The 20,979-nt window shown below is 40.2% G+C and overlaps 1 protein-coding gene across 1 annotated transcript in view; it reads left to right on the forward strand.

The window, feature by feature from the left end:
• The window catches only part of HTR7 (5-hydroxytryptamine receptor 7), an 89,003-nt gene extending 68,852 nt beyond the window's left edge, over positions 1–20,151 (forward strand). Inside the window, exons 2-3 of the mRNA XM_065894625.1 lie at positions 11,501–12,259; positions 20,109–20,151. Coding sequence (XP_065750697.1) covers positions 11,501–12,259; positions 20,109–20,151 — 802 coding nt within the window. The remainder of the gene's footprint in view (positions 1–11,500; positions 12,260–20,108) is intronic.
• The last annotated feature ends 828 nt before the right edge of the window (positions 20,152–20,979 follow it).

The following is a 20,979-nucleotide window of genomic DNA, read 5'->3' on the forward strand; positions in this document are numbered from 1 at the left end:
ATAATTTGCAAAATTTTCTGAGGGATTGAATACGGTTAAATTAACAGTTAATTCCAAACTTGCCGAGTTCATGGAGAGATTTGTAAGGAACCAACTGGCAGGTGAGTTAAAGGATTGGTTGAAATCATTATTTTTAAAAAGGGCTTGCTATATTTTAGAGAAATAATTTAATTTTTGTGAAAATTAAATGTGCTCATTATAAAAATTTCAAGCAATTGTAAAAAATACAAATAAAACCACAAATCATCCAAACTCCCTGTGCAGAGAAAAAAACCCACGATAACATTTGGTTAGCATCATTTTAGTTGTCTCTTTGTTCTTATGTGCACTTAGAAGGATGGCTGGCTGTCTGGTTGGCTGACTCTACAGGCAGGTAGATAGAAAGTTGATAGATAAAATCTTATAAGAATGAGATCACACTATACATGTTATTTTCATGAAATATTGAAACTGAGTTTACTTGAATTTAAAAGAAGAAAAATGAAAAAGAAGGAAGAACTTCGAGTAAGAGCTATTAATTTTAGAGCTAGTAGTTCCTAAAAGATTGTATGAAGGTCATGGGGAAAATATGAAAACCGGTGAGAAATTGGATTTACATAAACTATATATTAAAATTTTAGACAGTATCATTGTTCCCCACTGTGAAAGTTGACATGGTTAGAATTCTAATGCTGTATCCTACGCTGTTTCCCTCAGCTCCTGATTCTTGTGGTTTATATTGTTTTTACTTTGTGAAATTTACATTCTGTTTTTCTAATATCATTCCCATAGGTGTTAGTTTCTACATTTAAACAGGTTCAGTGATAACCTTGGTTTAGAATCATGGTTCTAAATTCTTCAATTTGATTCATCTTTTGGTTGGATGAATTTTGGTTTCCCCCCACCCCCAAAAGGGATAAACCCATAAAGGGCACTATATCCCCCCAAATTCTTTCATGTTTGAGAAAGTCTCCTTGTTGATTTCATAACCTTAAATAGCAGGTATAATGTTATTGTACACTCACAGCTTTTTAGACTTTTTTAAAGTTTGTCCCGTTACGGATTGATGCTGTTGAGAACCAGCTTGATTTTTTTCCACCCTTTCATATTCCTCGATTTCTTTTTTCATTTCAGATGTCTGCGTATGTCTTTCCACGTTCTGAAGTTCAGTGACTTTACCTGGATAGATCTCGTTGATAATAATTCTGTCTTTTTTCCCCCCACTATGTTATGTGTCCCTTGGATCATAACATTCAGCTCTTTCATTAAGGAAAATATCCTTTTTATGTATTGTACCTCTGTTTACCTCTGCACCTCTGTTTTCAATTTTGTTGTTTATGTTTGTTGGGTTCTTTCGTTTCTTTGGGAACACCAGTGATGTTTACGTTGCATTCTCTTTGTATGACTGTTATCTTCTTTTTAATTGCTTGAATGCATTTTTCCCTCTGTGTTTTATTGATTGTTATTACCTCAAGCCTTTACTTCATGCCATTGATTTGCTTTTCAGGTGTGTCAGTTCTATTCCACGCTGCTTCTAATTTATCTATTAAATCTGCACTGGTGGTGTTTTGGCCTCAGTTTATTTCCTTAACTCTATAGTCCCCTTTTTTAAAAAATTTATTTTATTTATTTATGTTTGGCTGCGTTGGCTCTTTGTCACCGCAAGCGGGTTTTCTCTAGTTGCAGAGAGCAGAGGCTACTCTTCGCTGTGGTGTGCGGGCCTCTCACTGTGATGGCTTCTCTTGCTGCGGACAACAGGCTCTAGGCGCATGGGCTTCAGTAATTGTGGCTCGCAGGCTTCGTTGCTCCACGGCCTGTGGGATCTTCCCGGACCAGGACCAGGGCTCAAACCTGTGACTCCTGCATTAGCAGGCGGATTTTTAACCACTGCGCCACCAGGGAAGTCCCTACAGTCCCTTTTTGTGTCTTGTTCTGTTGTTTTAACACCTCATCTTTGAGCGTCTACTGTAGTGATAACATATACTTGTTAAGCTCCTTCACAGTGAAAAGTATTTGTAGGAAAACTGCTTCTCTTCTGAGGGTTGTGTTTTCTTTTTGAACTTCGTTCTTCAACAGTCTTATGCATATTCAGTTGCTTCTTCCACCAGGGTTATTTTTGTAGCATGTTGGTATAGTTACTGTATCATTTTTCCCCATCTTGCTCATTCATGGGTTATATAAAGCTTAATGTTTGTTCTGACATAGTGTGGTTGACTTCTTCTTGATATTCAGCCCTATTTGATATCGGTTAATTTTATTCTTTAGACTACCGTTTATTGTATCTACTTCTCCATAGCCTGAAGGTGCAGTGCTGGAGGAAGGGAAGGGAGTAGACTTCACTGCAGCTGACTGTAGCCTTTAATGGAGGGCTGTTCTTTTTTCTGAATTCTCATTCAATGTCCTGTACCGGAGTACTTTCCACTGAGCTGAGGGTTACCCCTTGTGGACCTTGGTGTATCCCGGTTCAGCCCAGTGTCCTAAAAGAGAGCAAATTCTGGTGGCCCTTCTTACCTTTGCTGAAATGGTATGTTGGGGCTTCTGTTCACGATGGTTTTTCATTACATTTTTTCAGGCTGGCTTCTTACCACCTCAGTTTGCTTCTTTCCAAATAAGAGGGTACTAGTCCGAATTTTAAGGATTTTATTCACCTACCCTCTTTCTTCAGTACTGCTCCTGGGGGTGACGTGGGATTAGAAGCCCCTTAGTACAATCATACAACAGAAAAAAAAACCATATATATATATTTCCCTTCCTGTAATCTTTGAACTTTTTAGCTAAGTTTTATGCCATTCCTTCGTTTTTGTTTTTGTTTTTGTTTTTTTTTGTGGTACACGGGCCTCTCACTGTTGTGGCCTCTCCCGTTGCGGAGCAGAGGATCCGGAAGCGCAGGCTCAGCGGCCATGGCCCACGGGCCCAGCTGCTCCACGGCATGTGGGATCTTCCCGGACCGGGACACGAACCGCTGTCCCCTGCATCGGTAGGCGGACTCTCAACCACTGCGCCACCAGGGAAGCCCCATTCCTTTGTTTTATTGTTGTTGGTAAGTTTGGGGCTCATTCTTTGCCTTGCCACTTCTCTGTTTCTCTGAGTGGAAAAATTCTGTGGTGGGAAAATTCAGGGTCTGTTGTAAGTTCAGATACAACTGCAGTGATTAACACCAGGCATAATGTAGGGGTCACTAGTGATCTCCTATATTGTTCATTTTCATGACTTTCTGTAATTACCTAAAAACACTGCTTTGGTAGTTTTTAATAGACATAAAGAGTTTTATGTAATAGGTGACTAAAAAACCAAGTGGACAGTAAGAGGACCCTTATGTTTTTGCATTAAATGACAGAAAAATTCAGCAGAAAAACCATTGCCTTATGATAGAGTGCAGACAACATTAGTCTCACTGGAAGGCTTGTCTCAATTTGAGTAGGTAGCAAATAGGTCTTTGCTGAGCTCCCTTGGTGGGATATTTTCTGTCTCCTTAGCTTCTCTTATGACCAAGTGTCTGTGGTAGGCAGAGTTCTAAGATGGCCCCGAGATTCCCCTTCCCGAGTGTGCATGCTCTGTATACTTCCTTCCCCTTGAATGTCAATGGGCCTGATCTAATCAGGTGAGTGCTTTTCAAAGAGGGTCTAAAGATCAGAGAGGTTGAGAACTGCAGCCGATGCTTGAAGGTGGTAACCTCTGTGAGTTCTGTAGCTACAGGAAAATGAATTCTGCCAGCAAACACATGTGCTTGGAAGAGTACTCTGAGCCTCATGTGACACCTCAGCCCTGGCCAACACCTTGATTTCAGCCTGGTGAGACCATGAGTAGAGAACTCAGTTGTGCTGTGTCCAGACTTTTGACCTACAGAACTGTGAGGACACCTACAGGATTGGTGTCAAGTCACTAAATTGTGGTAATTAATTAGGTAGCAACAATATATGAATATTTTAAAAGCGATTTGCTTTATTTTAATTAATTCTGATTCTCTCCCTAAAGGGAAAAGCTCATTTCTTGTTTCATAATTTACTTTTTCAAAGAGGAAGCTTTTGTTATGCTTTCCAAATTTTGTTGAATTTTGTTACTTTTTTGTCCCCGCTCCTCTGCCCACTTCTCTTCCTCAATACTGAGGTCAGAATAGGGATTTTAGATTGTTTACTGGTTTTAACTATAATTACAGCTTGGACACACTGATGAAAATGGTTTAAAAGTATAGTGGAACCCCATTTTGAAAATAGTTTTATGCCACTTGATCATGCTGTATGATCCTTTCAATGTGTTGTTGGGTTCCGTTTGCTAGCACTTTGTTGAGGATTTTTGCTTCAATGTTCATCAGTGATATTGACCTGTAATTTTCTTTTTTTGTGCTATCTTTGTCTGGTTTTGGTATCCGGGTGATGAAATACATAACTTATAAGGACCTACTGTATAGCACGGGGAACTCTACTCAATACTCTGTAATGACCTATATGGAAAAATAATCTAAAAAAGAGTGGATATATGTGTATGCATAACTGATTCACTTTACTGTGCAACTGAAACTAACACAACATTGTAAATCAGCTACACGCCAATAAAAATAAAAAGTTTTAGAGAACAGGTCAACATCCAGTTCAATGGCATATGTTAAGTCCATGGTGTTTTTTATTTTAAAAATTAACTTTATTTATATATATTCTGAACACTACACAAGTCCTAACTGCACAGCTCACTTAACTTCTACAAAGTGAACATACCTATGTACACACCCAGATAAAGAAATAGAACATTTCCAGAACATGCCCCCTCCCCTCAAGGCAACGACTCTTCTGGCTTCTATCACCATAGGTTAGTTTTGCCTCTTTTGGGACATTGTGTTCTCTTTTGGCTTTGGCTTCTTTAGCTCAGTGTTATGTTTGTGAGAGTCATCCATGTTGATGCAGTAGTTGGTTCATTCTCGTTATTTTATAGAATTTGCTGTGTAAACGTACCACAATTTATGTACCCATTCAACCGTTGCAGAATTGTACTTATTTTATTCTTGTAGAATGGGTTGGTTTTATTTGGGGTTATTACCCTTAGCACTGCTTTGAACATTCTTATACATGTATTCTGATGAATGTTCGTTGTATACGTAGAAGAATTGCTGGGTCACAGAAAAAAATATATATGTATTGGGTTTTTTTTCTTTCAGCTTTAGTAGGTGTTAAGAAATGGTTTCCCAAAGTTACATCAGGTTACACTCCCACCAGCAGTGCATGACAATTACAGTTGCTACGTATCTTCACAAAACACTTGGCATTATAATTTATTATTCTTACTATTATTGTCACCATCATCATTATTTAAAATTTTAACCAGTCTGATGTATGTTGGTATTATCTCAGCGTGTTTTTAATTTGCATTTCCCTCATGACTCATGATGTTTAATACCTTTCCATGTGTTTATTGAAGCCCAGTAATTTTCAAACTTTGGGTCATGCTCCATTATTGGGTCATGAAATCAAATTAGTGCATTAAGACCAGCATTTATAAAATCTGAAGTAGAATAGCATGCAGTAGAAGAGAGTGAATTGCAAGTTGTCATGGTAAGTATGGTATATATTTATACATATGAAACTTTGTTTCAGTTTCATATGTATAAATATATGCATCTGTATCTATATACCTTCATAGATGTACACCCATATGTATATCAATTTCTTATTTGTATACATAAATATGTATATTGCAACTGTGGGAAATGTATTTCTTGTTGTAAAAATATTCTTATTTCTTATTGTCAGAAAGGTTTATGAAACCCTACTGTGTATTACACATTTAAACAAATCTACAACTTGATGAAGACAAAAACCATACTTACCTCATTTGCATTTAGCACAGTTCTGAAAGATAGAACTCATAACTGAGATATTGGAAATATGATTTGTGACAATTTTGTTAGGCCAAACTGGAAGCACACCATTAAGATGAAATATGAAAAGTAAAAGTAAAGTCCTTCATACAGTAAGTGTAAAGTCTTTGTAATTGAATGAAGGAAAGTTACCCTAAAAGTGCATGGGGTAAAGAACCAGAATCATCAGTCCTAAATACAGAACCCTGAGTCTCCAGACCTCGAAAGAGAATCTGTGGATGGTGGCCCCAGAGTCTGTACGTTTCAGAAGATTCTTGGTGAGTCTGATAATCTGATAATTTCGGGAACCACTGATGTAGGCTGGAGCTTGCAGTGAATTTCACCTACTGTAAGGGAGGAGGTCTCATGGAAGATTCTAAGTGTGCAAACCTTTTTTAAGCCTAACATTCCCCAAACACTGTATTACAGAGTAATTCTACCCAGTTTCCTTTACCCTATAAAGTATTATTCTATAGCAACAAAACTCAGGAGAAGCCATTTAATTAAAGAACCATTATCTATAATTTCTATACAGTTAGGATAGAAGACAGGCAGCGAGTTAATCTGCTTTCCAATCCCTCTCCACGTGTATTTTAACTCCCTAATCCTCTTTTTCTCTAAATCCCCACTATAATGGAACCCCTAATGTGAGCTGCATACATTTTTCAATTATATAATACTTCGGTGCCTTTGTCTCTGAGATTTACTGTACTTTCACATTTGTATGCATTTTAAAGTAAAATTCTGAAGGCTTTATAAGCACAGCACTTTCTAATTAACAGTGAGCATAAAATGCTAGTGTGACAAATGTTAACCATGCATATTAGGGAATATTTAGAATCAATCTAGGTTGCTTCCCCCCACCCCGCCCCGAAAGGTCAGGTTTATACTTATACTATCCAAGATTGGGGAGAATGAATTTGTAATTTGGACAAACACTTCCCTGAATACCAATATTACTTTATGTAGTAATTATGGGATTTTAAATGCCAGTGAGTTCTGTTTTCTTTGTGTGAACTTGTGAATGTAATAGAACACTTTTGAAAAGCTAATCGAATAAAACTATCTAAGATTTAATTATCAGCTTCTTACAGATTTTATGCACCAGATCATCTGTGTTGCCAAAATCACTTACGTGACTTAGGACTTAAGAATTCTCTTAAACCTTTCATTTTGTTCTTAGAATTAAAATGGCTTTTTAAAAATTATATGCAGTTAAAAAATTATGCATAAAAAAGCAAAGAGAAAAAATTGTAAACTAATCAAATCTCTACAACTCAGATAAAATTGCTATTAATATTTTGGTGGATATTTTCCGAGACATCTCAGTATATATACATGCACACACACTCATACAAACACCTAGTTTTACATAAACAGATTAATAGAATATATGATACTCTGTTACTTGTCCTTTAGGGCTAGTCATTGTTTTCTATCTACTTTTGGTTGGGTTGTTTTCATATCAGTAAATAGATATATACATCATAATTTTTAATGGTTACATGATATATACACGCACACACTATAATCTGCTGATAGATATTTAGATTGCATCTCTTTTCTCCTCTATTATATGTTTAGTTAACATCCTTCCTTGCACGTTCATCATTTTGCACCTGTACAATTGTATTCCCAGGACAAATTCCTAGAAACCTGACTGAGCCAAAAGGCAAATGTTAATGTATATTAATTACCAAACTGCCCTCCAAAACTGTTACTTCAGTTGAAACTCCTGTCAGCAAAATGATAGAGCACTTGTCCTTATTTTAAAATTTGTATATCTTTAATTATTAATGAAGTTGTACATATTTCCGAGTGCTTATTGGATATTCTTATTTTTTTGTTTAATTGCTTCACTATTTTTGTTGAGATGGTTGTCTTTTTCTTACTGACTTGTAAGAGATCTGTGAATGTTGAGATATTGTTATTTGGACTGCAAGTTTGTCATTTGACTTAATTCTGTATGTAGTGATTTTTAAATTAAACTAAATGTCATTTATTTATTTATTTAATAAAATTTTTGTCAAAAATTTATCGATGCATCATTTGATAGTTTCAAGCTTCTGTATCATGGTTAGCAATGATCTTTGGCCGGATTGCAGAAATACCTGTATTTCCTCATAGTAGTCTTAGGGTTTAATTTTTTTACATGATCATCTTTGATCCATCTGGGATTTATTTTTGAATAAGGAGAAAGATAATTCAGATTTATTTTTACCCCAATTGCTAGCCAGTTGTCAGACTTCATGAATATCTAATCTTTTACTCTGATTTAAAATGACTTGCTTTCTGATATTAAATTCCCTTATATATTTGAATATACTTCTGGGATCTATTTTGTTCTATTGATCTATTTCTGAATAATTATTATTGAATTTTTATTTCTGTGGCTTTGTACTTTTTTTATAAGCATCCCTTCATTTTTCATCTTTTTCAGATTTTGTCTATTTTTGCTTATTTACTTGATGAACTTAAAAATCATTAGGTCGGACTAACAAAAGAAATGCTAAGATTTTCAGCTAGAGTTATATATTTTTATATTAATTAAGGGAAAATTGGCACTTTTGTAATACTAGATATTCTTATTAAAAATTTTTTTTTCTCATGGATTCAGGCATTCCCTTAGGTCTCTCGGTATCATTTTATGTTTTCTTCGTATAGACCTTGGTCATTTAAAAAGATTTTTCTAGATATTTTAATTTTTTGATTGTTGCTGTGAATGAAATTATTTTCTTCCATGATATTTTCTGATTGTTAATCCTTTTTTAGAAAGTTGTTGACTTTTGTTTATTTGTTTTATTTCCAGACACTTTAACGAGCACTCATATTTTTTTTCTGATCATCTTTTGGTTGATTTTAGCCTTTATAAGTCCCAGGTGGTATCCAGGAGACTAAAGAAGAAAATTTAATTCCCTTTACTGTAAGACATTACTTGAGGCCGTTAGAGAATGGAGCCTAAAATAGGGAAGTTTATGGAATATAATTTGTATATCCAGGAAGGACTGAGTCCTCATCACTGAAATGTAATGTAAGTCAGACTAAATATATTAGGATGAATAAGTATGTCGTTCTTAGGAGATTATTTAATACTCTGAGATGTCATTTGATACTCAATTAATTAATCTCTCAGGATTAATCTTTGTAGATTTGATATTACTTATGTGAGCAGGAGAGAGGCTAGATTTAAGTAAGCCTGAAGATATAAATCCCTGTTTAAGTAATGAAAATGTGAAGGATGGAAGGGGAAACGGAACTGACTTCCTCAAGAATCGTTTACCAGGTTGTGAGTTCCAGGCTTGCTAATTTTTTGTATAACCCCCCCCCCCAAATACAATATAATTTATTTTCTTGTCATGAGTAATCCTCCTTCTCCCTCCTTCCAACAAACACCTACAGTATTGCTCTACCTACCTGCCATCCCAACCCCCCAGTAAGTAGATGTAAGATGGTCTGACAGTGCCATCTGGTGGCCACCTGGGAAACTATATGAACTAATCACTGTCATTGGACCTCCAACCTGGGTTGGTACAATATCCTGGAAGCCAGGTCCAGGCTTGGGAACAAGCAGTTTATGCCTGTGGCTACAGGCAAAGGGAGAAAATAATCAAAGTCCAAGCCCTGGCAAAGGCTGCCTGGGGAATCTGGGAAGGAGCCCAAAGGCTCCATTCACAGGAGATGATAGAGAGCAAGGATTAGGTCCAAAAAGAGAGGTTTGCAAAGGAGTTCCAGCAGGAAAAACTTGGAGAGAGCTCCTGAACCAAAGCAAAGAAGGGGAGATTTTTTTTTTTTTTTTTTTTTTTTTTTTGGTGGAAACTCTGCATTCAGCCTCAGGGCAGGGATGAACTTGATTGTGAGCGTGCAGTCAGTTCTAACACCTTTCTTCAGGGCTTTCCTCATCTACCTTTTTTTTTTTTTTCTTAAATTTTTTTTTCCCCATAGCTTAAAACTCAGATAATTTGGCAATTCTACGTAAGGTCGAGGCTACTTCACACTTCCCTTCTCTCTATATTTCCCCTCTTCTTCCCTTGCTCCCTCCTTCCCACTTCCTTTTCTCTTTTCCCTTCCTTTTCAGCTCTTATTCTTGAGTTCTCAGGAGAACCTCCCTCTTTCTCGTCCTTCATTCTATCCAGGAACCAAAACATAATCCTAGTTACAGCTGAAAAACCTAGAGATAGTGCTTGTGAGTCAGCTTTATCAAGGACAAGGGAAGGCAGAGGTGAAATGAAGAACTGGTACCACTAACCCCTGCATCCTTGGGAGGAGGGATCAGAAGTCCCTTCAACATTACCACGAGGCTCAGTCCTTCCATTCACCCCCTGCATGATCTCCCCATGTGCCTGCATTCACGATTTTTGTTTCTTTTGTTCACTGCCATATTCCCAACATTTAAAACGGCATCTGGCATATAGAAGGAACTCTATTGATATTTGTTGAAGGATGGAATGAATATTCTCACTGTATAAGCAAATCTGGCTTATTCATTTTTTACTGTATTTCAATTTTGCCTTGTAAGTGTTGCATTGATGCTAATTTTCATTGTGAAAATTAGCATGATTTGTGACTTTTGTGAAATAATTCAAACATAACGTGAGGCTATTTCTATCACAAAAATAATTATTTTTTAAATTCCAAACCACCAAGTGACCTACTTTCATAAAATAACTTTTCATGTTTCACGAGTGTATCTTTTATGTACATAAATGAAGTAGAAAACCAACAAAATGGCCAGCTTTTACCTATCTTAGCTTCTCACGTGCTCTTTGAATCCTCTCTCAAATAGAAGCTAAGACTATTAAATACAGAGGAGAAAACAAATTTGGAAAGCGGAAAAATACCAAGCATTTGACAGAACATCTTGCCAACTGTGTTTTCTCTGTTTGCTGTGTCTCTTTTGCGTTATAAATCCTTGATAACAGAGACAGAGAAATATCTATTCTCTATATAGAACTAAGCACAGAATTTGCCTAATATTTTTCAGAATTATGCCCTTCCTTGTGATCCTCCTTAGAACTGGAGAGACGAGGCAGGCTGCTTTCGTTTTATAGATTGTTCCTCGGACATAACTCTGGCGTGAGAATTTTCTGGGGATAAAAAAATGATCACTTGCTACTTTCCATTCCAAAACCCTAGGATTTCCTAAATATCTCACAGCTCTCTCTGATCTTAAAGAAGTGCTTTCATTTCAGTGCAAAGGGGAACTGAAAATGAATTCAGAGCTGGCCTGGATTAAGACAACAGAGGAGATCAGTGGGTGTGTAATATCCGAGTGTGGTAGAGCTTGGCTAACTCACGAGGATGCATCACAACATCCCATCAGGCCTGACATTTTGTTCCTGGCTGATTTCAGTGGCAGTGATCATGGTGCGGGGGGAGGCATATGTTGAATCTATAGTTCATTGACTACACAGTCTGTGAGAAGCTACAAGGTATGAAAAGAGCATGGACATGCTGGCAGTGCCTTTGGCTGACTGTGTGACCTGGAAAAAAATAGGTAACCTCTCAGAGTCTTAGTTTACCTTTCTATGAAATGGGAATAATGATGCCTACCTGGAAGGGCTGTGTGAAGAAGAGAGCTACTAGGTACACAGCCTAGTCCCTGGCTGGTGGTACTCCCCAGTTGATCTGCTGTGATCACGGCAGTCACGTGTTCTCTTTCCATTTCTCTCCCAGGTACCTTGGGATCACGAGGCCGCTGACGTACCCCGTGAGACAGAACGGGAAGTGCATGGCCAAGATGATCCTCTCTGTCTGGCTTCTGTCCGCCTCCATCACTTTACCACCACTCTTCGGCTGGGCTCAGAACGTAAATGATGACAAGGTGTGCTTGATCAGCCAGGATTTTGGCTACACGATCTACTCCACCGCAGTGGCATTTTATATCCCCATGTCCGTCATGCTTTTCATGTACTACCAGATTTACAAGGCCGCCAGGAAGAGCGCCGCCAAACACAAGTTCCCCGGCTTCCCGCGCCCTGAGGAGCCCGACAGCGTCGTCTCCCTGAACGGCATGGTGAAGCTCCAGAAGGAGGTGGAGGAGTGTGCAAACCTTTCGAGACTCCTCAAACATGAACGGAAAAACATGTCCATCTTTAAGAGGGAACAGAAAGCAGCCACCACCTTGGGGATCATCGTCGGGGCCTTCAGTGTGTGCTGGCTGCCGTTTTTCCTCCTCTCGACGGCCAGACCCTTCATCTGTGGCACCGCGTGCAGTTGCATCCCGCTGTGGGTGGAGAGGACATTTCTGTGGCTGGGCTATGCAAACTCTCTCATTAACCCCTTTATATATGCCTTCTTCAACCGGGACCTGAGGACCACCTACCGCAGCCTGCTCCAGTGCCAGTACCGGAATATTAACCGGAAGCTCTCGGCTGCAGGCATGCATGAGGCCCTGAAGCTTGCCGAGAGGCCTGAGAGACCTGAGCTTGTGCTGTAAGGTCATTTATCACTGTTTTCCTTCTATCCCCCCAACCCTTATATGGGACTCCTTTTGGAAGCACATCGTAGAAAGCTTCCAGAATCAGTAGCAAGCTAATTTTCTACTAAGCGTATCAGATTTGCATTTAGAATACTGTAGACTCCAGTCTTCCACCCAATAGAATTCCAAAAGCCAAAGATAGGTTTTTAGTTGGATTGGAAGAAGAGACTGATTCGCTGATGAATTGCAATTGATGTCAGTACTGACAAGGAAGGTGATGTTTTTTTATCCTTTCTCCATAAATTGGATGTTATTTAGGTCCTTATAGCTCTGATTCTTGTAACATTATCATTTTAGTTGCTATTACTCTTAGATCCAGTAAAACTGTTTTGATGACTTCGTCCTTCACTGGTGGAAGTCACGAAGGAGGTGATATTTGGGGTGGGTCTCGAATAGAGAGTAGGATTAAGGGATGGCAGGGGTGGAGGTGGGTTTGGGGCTGCTCAAAGCAGAGGGGACAGCATGAACAGAGGGACACAAAAATGGATGGAGGTGCATAAAGAATCTGGGGTGTGTCTTCAGCAGGACCTGGAAGCTGGGTAGATTGGGGTCAGCTTGGAGGGCAGGTAGGCAAAGTGGGTGTGGGGAGAGCTGAAGGTTTTTGAGCTGGAGTGAGACAAGGTATGCTGTATAAATAGGGGTTCACAATAGGAGAAGGGAAGTGGGTAGGACACCAATGTAAAAGAGAGGTCTCCTGTCAGGAGGGCCTGCACGAGGAGGGTGGGAGAAGGGCCCGAGTAGTCTGGGGCAGTATGGAATGGTTCGTGTGGGGAGATGCCAGGATGGAGCAAAGTCTTGAAAACTACAGAGCTTTTAGAAAGTACTACCCATCTTTAGGAGTTGGGAATTGATAGAGAGTTGCTGAATTTGTCTGGGAAGCACTAGTAGCTTTCCAAGAAGCAATCACAGTGGGCATTGGGATCCAAAAAAGGACCACAAAGGGCCAGTGGTGATAAGGAAATGCGTTTTACATGTAACACACATATGACTGAATTTGGCACTGTAAAGAAGGAAGGAGACAATATAGCAAAGTTGGCAGGTCCAGTGAAGACCTTGTTTTAAATTTGAGGTAGAGGAGACATCTTTATGTTTGAAAGCTGAGGGGAAGAAACTGGATTGAGGAAATAGAAGGTGCTGGTGAGAGAGAGATTAGATCAGTGTTGGATGTGAGAGAAGAGTTATCCCTCTTCACTGAACATGGTTCTCTGGAATAGACCAGAGAACCATGGACGGTGGTAGCTTAGAGGGACCTCCTCAGTCATCTTGCCCAATCCCTCCATTTGACAGAAGAGGTAACTGAGTCCTGGCAAGTGAGATATCCCACAGTGATGAGCGTTACCACTGGGTCTAGATCCCACATCATGTGAGTCTTGCCTCTATATACTCTCCATATACTAGCCTGTCTCTTGCCTCTATATACTCTCCATATACTAGCCTTATTTGTGATCAAGATGGCCAGGGAGACCTCTGTGCTCTCTGTCTCAGGGGAACAGGGTCCCAAAGTGCCCTCATGGATTACAGTAGACGCTAGGATATATCCCAAATGACTCTGAAAACCTCAAGGGACTCAGCTTGTTCTCTAACTCATCACCAGGATGAAGGAGGCAGAAACATCTCCTTAATATGGATAAGGGAAATCAGAGATCATCATTTCCTGTCCTAGGAACTCAAAGTTGTAAGACTACAGATATGCTAATTCTTGAGCTGTGAAATAGCTTCACAGGTATTTATTTTTACTTCTATTATATACACTCTTTGGTACATATGAAATTGTTCACAGTAAAAAATTAGAGTTTTTTTTTTAAGAAAGAATACAATCTTAGGTTTCAGAATATATGCAGTGAGCAACCTATATCCCCAGGGATCTTTCCAGGCCTATAAGATTCTTACTGAATTGACCACTAGTGTTTGTTCACCAGGACCAGATTCTAAATTCCTTCAGGGAAGGAGCTACGTCTTAGTCAAATTTCTGTTTGCAGAATCTAGTACAATGCCTGACACTGTACTAGATAATAAAAGTAATAATTTCTAACAATTATTGAACACCTACTACATGCTGTCATGGTGTATATCGTTCTACCTGTAAAGTAGGTGCTTCTGGCATCCCCAATTTTCAGAAGAATAACTGAGGCTCAGGAACGTAAAGTAACTTACCTCAGATCACATAGCCCCTAAGTGGCGGGTATGGTATGAATCACTCCAATGCATGTGCTCTTAGCTATTACGCAGCACTACTTGTCAAATGACTTGAGTGTGTAGGGGTGAAGAGCTGTTGACTGTTTTGAGCTGGGGATTTTAGCCATCAGCTCTCTAAGAAGACATTTAGAAAAAACTTGTTAATAGAAGTAAGTTAAGTTTATTAGACTTACTGTAGCTTAGGAGGACACCTCCTTGACAGAGACGTGATAGCTTCTCAGATGGAGGGAATAAGCAAAGGATATTGATAGAGTTTTAGAGCTTGGGCTGGGTCATGTTAAGGTAGGGAACTAGTAAGGACTGGGCAGGGATTATGACATGATAGCTTTGGATTGGTGGGTGTAACTGAGTGAGGGCCTTTTTTTTTTTTTAACTTTTTATTTTATATTGGAGTATAGCCGATTAATAATGCTGTGATAGTTTTGGGTGCACAGCAAAGGGACTCAGCCATACATACGCATGTATCCATTCTCACCCCAAACTCCCCTCCCATCCAGGCACCTCGATGCCAGTATTCATGAGCAAACTATCAGTAAGTCTAATAGTCTTACTATTGACGAGTAAGCTTGTTTAGTTGGTCCACAGTCTTATCTTTTGGAAACAACTATTTCCTGGAACAAGTACTGGGTGATTTTGCCTGGCCCCAGAGTTGTTTAGCACAGGAGCTGGAAAGCATGTTGGTTTCAGTTCCCAGGAGTAACATGCTGAAAGATGCGTTTGAAGAGAGTCTCCCTGGCAGCAGTGGGAAGGGCGGATAAAATGGAAAGACTGGTGGCAGGGCGTCCAGTTAAGTAGCCAGTATAGAAACTAGGAGAGAACCGTTGAAATCCTGAACTAGGAAACACCACTCTGTTAGTTTTCTTCCTATACAGTCAGAGAACTTGAGAATAGTTTTATTGATTATTTAAGCTAATAATTCACACATAATTCAGATAGTTTACAAAACGCTAATTTTCAAATGTCACACAAACAGGCTTTCCAGTTTGAAATAATAGTCACCCACATATATTGATGATTCACTCTCACATATTACACTGAGCACTCCATGTGAATTATGTCACTTAATCCTTATGACTTTATGAGACGTGGGTTCCTTCATCTCCGTTCTGTTGGGGAGGTCAAATAATTTTTTCAGCCATCCATGTGGAGCTGAATCTGAGCACAGGACGTCTGTGTTTAAATGTACTTTTAACTTCCACAATACTATGACTTTTATGAAAGTAAATCAGCCAACATAACATCCAAGGATATTTGCCTCTGTGTCTTTAGCTAATGCGGAGTCTTGGGTATTACCTTCCTGTCAATCTAAGACAGGGCTCAGCAAACTTTTACTGTGAAGGGCCAGATGGTAAATATTTTAGGCTTTGCTAGCCATACGGTCTCCACTGAAGCTACTTATTTCTGGCTTTGTAGTGAGCAAGCAGTCCCAGACACAAGTAACCAAATGAGTATGGTGGTGTACCAATAAAACTTTATTCACAAAAACAAGTAGCCAGCTGGGTTTGGCCCACGGGTCATAGTTTGCTCTCCCCTGGCCTCAGAAAATGACTGTGTCCTCATTACATCTCTCCGTTCGAATTTATAATTATTGATCTTATTTATAATTATGGAATGTTAAAATCATTTGGGATGAATGGCCTAACTATTTATTAAGTCTAGGAAGTTTCTAATTAGAGAGTTGGAATAGCTGCTATTTAAAAAATTCTATACCAGGCTGCTTTCTTTTCAGTTCCAAGGTGGGAGGACTCCTTTTTAAATTCTTGTTTATAACTGTGCCAGGCATTGAGGAGGATACAGAAAACACACGATGTCTTTCCTGCCTTAGTGCATGTATTTCTATTGTACAGACTGTACATAAACACACACGTGCTCATTCACGCTTTTTGTGTTGAGAACACAGGAAAGGTGGAGACAGGAAAAGCTATAGGATTCAAAAGAGAGGAAAGTAACTCAGTGATTTCCCTAACTGATCAGAGAAGACTTCCGGAAGGATATGGGCTCGAGTACATCTATGAACGTTAAAGCATTTATAACTAAAGGAGACTAGAGATGGCATTCCACATGAAGGAGACATTTGCTATAGAGGCGTCAGTGTGGGACCTTACGCAAAGGACAGGCTGCCCAAAGCTAAGCATTGTTGTAGGGGAGATTTAGGGATCATAACGGAAAGGTCGAATAAATTAAATTATGAAGGATCTTCCATTCCAGCCCCAGAAATTTGGGATTTTTAGTGTAGATAAGTGGTTCTCAACCTGGGGTGATTTTGCCCCCAGGGGACATTTGACAATGTCTGGAGACATTTGGGTTGTCACAACTGGGGGAGGGGAAGACCTCCTGGCATCTGGTGGGTAGAGGCTGAGGACGTTCCTAAACATCCTGGCTTACACAGGCAGCCCCCAGAGCAAAGAATCACCCAGCCCCAAACGTCCATAGTGCTAAGGTTGAGAAACCCTAGTGTGGGCAGAAGGAAGCCGTCAACTGAATCTCTGCAAGTAGGAAAATGGAATCACCAAAGCCATGGAGACTGATTTAGTGGCATCATGTGGAATGAATTAGAAGCTAGAGGCTGGAAGTAAGGCATCTCTTCGTTGGCTTGTTTTCTCCAGAAACATTTGAGGGCTTCTTGTGTACAAGGCGTGGCGCCAGGAATGTCTGGGATATAAGGATGAATAAGTGACAGTCCTTGCCTCTGGAAGCTCACAGTCCAGTGGGCTGGGTGGCTGTAGATGTGGTGGTGGCTGGTAAAAGACTAGTAACCAGAACTCCCACCATGGTCCATGCTCTGCACAGCTGCATTCAGGTAAACACCAGTTGGATAACCCCAAGCAATCCTAACTCTACTGGAGTCTCTGGAAGAATAATGTGGCATCCAGTCCATAGCTCACAGCAAACCTTAGAACCCTTTGTCCCCCCACCCTATCTCTCTAGCGCTCACACTTCTTGGCCAACCTAGAGACTCCGGGCTGCTCCCTCCAATCTCTCTAGCTCTTTTCTTCCCCTCTGGCTGCTTGGGTTCTAGTCTCTTTTACTTTTGTCCCTAATTCCACCTTCTTGGCTCTATTTTTTCTCCTATATAATAGTTTTCCTCTTTTCCTGTAAAAACAGTCTACTGGATTGTGTATTGCTACTTCCAAATATTTCCCCATTTTCTTGATCAACATAATGAGAGGCTCAGGAGTCTGGCAGGCACTCAGGAGTCTTCCTTGGGTAGGGAGTGAATAGAGGGAAAAGGCTATAAATACTTCACTGGTAATTGTAATTCACTAGTCTAAATTACAGTCTTTGTCACCTTTTCACCAGTATTCAAATACTGGTAATATAAAACCAAATGTGATAATGTGATTTTTTTTTAATTTGATGGCTTTATTTATGGATTTGCTTTGAATCACCATAAATGGCTTTTAAGTGTCACATTTAGATGACTTTTGTTCTTTGACACCATTACTGTGAACACTATTGAATAGCAGTTTCTAAAATACTTCCATATAAAAGAATTTCATGAAATTGTTTTGAAGTAGCTCTGCCTTCCCTTCTCCCTTCTTTTCGTCAATGAGCCTCTTATAATCCCTGTCAATTGCAGTTCTTGTGGAATAACCTTGAGTTCCTGCCATGAATTCTGTCAATATGCTGCTCCCTGGTTTGTACTGAAGCTTTGGAGTTCAGGGTGCTTCTACCTTTTCTTTACAGAAACCAGTGATTTTTTAAAAAAAGGATGAAACGGGTCCCAGTGGAAATTAGGAAGAAGCATCAAGCACCTGGTTATCTGTGGTGGGATGTTGTCTTAAAGACAGAAACAAACAAAAATTTGGCTGTTTCATAGATTTTCTTTCCCCAGAGTGGTATTTTTCTCATCATTAACTAGCTGGAATTCAGCTCTTTATTTTTATTAAATCATCAGTTAGTACTAATAATAGCTTGTTCGCATCATGCTTTGTAGTTGCCTACATTTTAACTTCGCAGCCTCTTTAAAGTAGGAAATGCAGGCAATTGACCTCTCTTGCTTTTTCTAATATTTGTGTTTGTTTGTTTTCTTAGTAGACAGTAAATACACATAGCACAAAATAAAATGAAGCAGTACAAACATACCTACGAGAAAAATAAGCCTCGGGGGCATGTCTTAGAAAGAAAATATCCATGGTGGAAATCATGAAGGAGGTGATATTTGGGGTGGGTCTTAAATAAAGAGCAGGATTAAGGGATGGCAGGGGTGGAGGTGGGTTTGGGACTACTCAAAGCAGAGGGGACAGTATGGACAGAGGGACACAGAAATGGATGGAGGTACATAAAGAACCTGGGGTATGTCTTCAGCAGGACCTGGAAACTGAGTAAATTGGGGTCAGCTTGGAGGGCAGGTAGGCAAAGTGGGTGTGGGGAGAGAGGAAGGTTTTTGAACTGGAGTGAGACAAGGTATGCAGTGTAAATAGGGGTTCACAGCAGGAGAAAGGAGATGGGTTGGAGACCAATGTAAAAGTGAGGTCTCCTGTCAGGAGGGCCTGCACGAGGAGGGTCGCATTGAGACTAGAAAAGAGGCCAAGGATGTCTGGACATTTGGAAGTTGACTAGCAGGTGGGTGGTGAGGAAAGGGGGACTTCAGAGATGGTGCTGGAGCCAGGAGAGATTCAGTAAAGTTCACGAGCCGTTGCGAGCTGCAGAGGAAGTGCAGTCTCCTCTATGGGACAAGAGGCAGAGGCCCCAGGCTAAGAATAAGTGTGGAGCCCCACTGGGGACACAGCCTTTTTCCAGTGCCTGCGCCTACATACCCAGCAGCCTGGAGCCACGGGACCGAGCTGAAGCGCGGTGCTTCTCCTCAGGCACCATCACGTGGGGTAAGGCACAAAGCGAGAGATGGTGTCTTATGGAGAAACTGATCCTGTCACCAGGGAAACCCATCCGACAAGTCTTGACAGCCAAGTGAGAGGGGCACTTTCAATGGGATGGGAAGGCAGAGGCCCTGGACCCTCTAAGACCTGGCTCTCATGCACATGGATATAGTTCGGTAAGTTGAGTCCTGTGATCGTACAGAGGTAGGAGAGTGTGTATCTAGAGGGACTGTGGCTCTACACTACGGAGAAAGAGACTTCCTCAGCTGTTGGCCAAAACTTCTCCATGACTCATGGCACTTCTGTGAATCTAGGAGGAAGGAAGTCAGGGAGGTGGGGTTTCCCAGTCTCTGCACACAGGGTTTGCTATAGTGCACCCTCCTAGGTTTGACGGGGAGAATACTCGCACTGTAGCCAACATTATTATTTTCAAGTATGGCAAGTGCAGCAGTATTTTGCAAGGATTATTGAGAGTAGAGCCATTTTGGGCTAAAGCTATATTTTAAAAGTGAATTTCTAAAGGGTTATCTGGAGCTGATTTGCAAATATATCAAGGCCCTGGCAACTTATAGAAGCTATGAAATGTATGAAAAGAGCCATAGCACTTTTTCTTTCCCCTTAGATGCTCATAACCCCTTAGAAACCACAAATAATTCAAATTACTGAATGCAGTAAAAATTAAATCCACCCACCACAAAATGAAAACTCACATTTACAGTTCTGCTAAATCATTTTCTTGCCTCCTTTCTCTCTCTCTCTCTCTCTCTCTCTCTCTTTCTCTTTATAGACAAAACTCTGACTACTGTAGAAAAAAAAGTCATGATTCATGATCAAAAGCAGAATAATGGAGATGAAATAAACAAGGCAAGACAGAGGTGGAAACAGAACGAAATCATTTGCTGAGACTTCGGAATGGAATGAGGCTTCTGTCCTTTCTTGGGATGGCTAAAATGTGACCAGCAAAGTATACCTGCTGTTCAAAGTATATTATGAGGGGGATGGTGACCTCTCCTTTTTTTCCTGTGGATCACTGCTATGGTGTGCAGATGAAAACAGCCCAATCAGCTCAGCAGTAAGCACACGCACAGAACTGAGTTCCAGAAAGGAAACAGTTTCTGGTGCTTTGCTTCTGTCCAAGTCCGTGCAAGTGAAGAAAGTTCCCATGCACGCTTCCCATGCTTCTGAGTCTAGGCCTTGTGGTGAATATTCAGGAATCATGTATGAGACAGATGTATTTTTGTTTTGGTTTTTGTTTTTGAGACAGATGTATTTTGTTGTGGGACAGAAGGGTGTTTTCCCCAGCAAACTGCGGTAAGCATAGTGATGAATACGTTGCATGTCCACGTTAGAAAACAGAACCCCGTCATCAGCTACCACAAATGATCTCCCAGAGCACTGTCTGTTCAGCTTCTGTCAAACAGTTTGGCTTTTTTGCAGGGTCCCTGTGACGTCCCCACCAGTGTACTTTCTTTGTTAACTCACTTCTCTCATTATGGTGTTAACTCAGGAACATCTCAGGATGGAGAGAATAGTGAAACCTGGATAAAGCTTTTTCTCGCACTTGCTCTTCTTCTGGGGGATCCTGAGAGGTGAGGGCACTTCCTCCTGTGGGGAGTTTTCCCTGGATGAAGAGCGGGGGCTACCTCACCACACCATAT

The sequence above is a fragment of the Phocoena phocoena genome, chromosome 16 (genome assembly GCF_963924675.1).
Source record: "Phocoena phocoena chromosome 16, mPhoPho1.1, whole genome shotgun sequence".
In the NCBI taxonomy this organism is placed as follows: domain Eukaryota; kingdom Metazoa; phylum Chordata; class Mammalia; order Artiodactyla; family Phocoenidae; genus Phocoena; species Phocoena phocoena.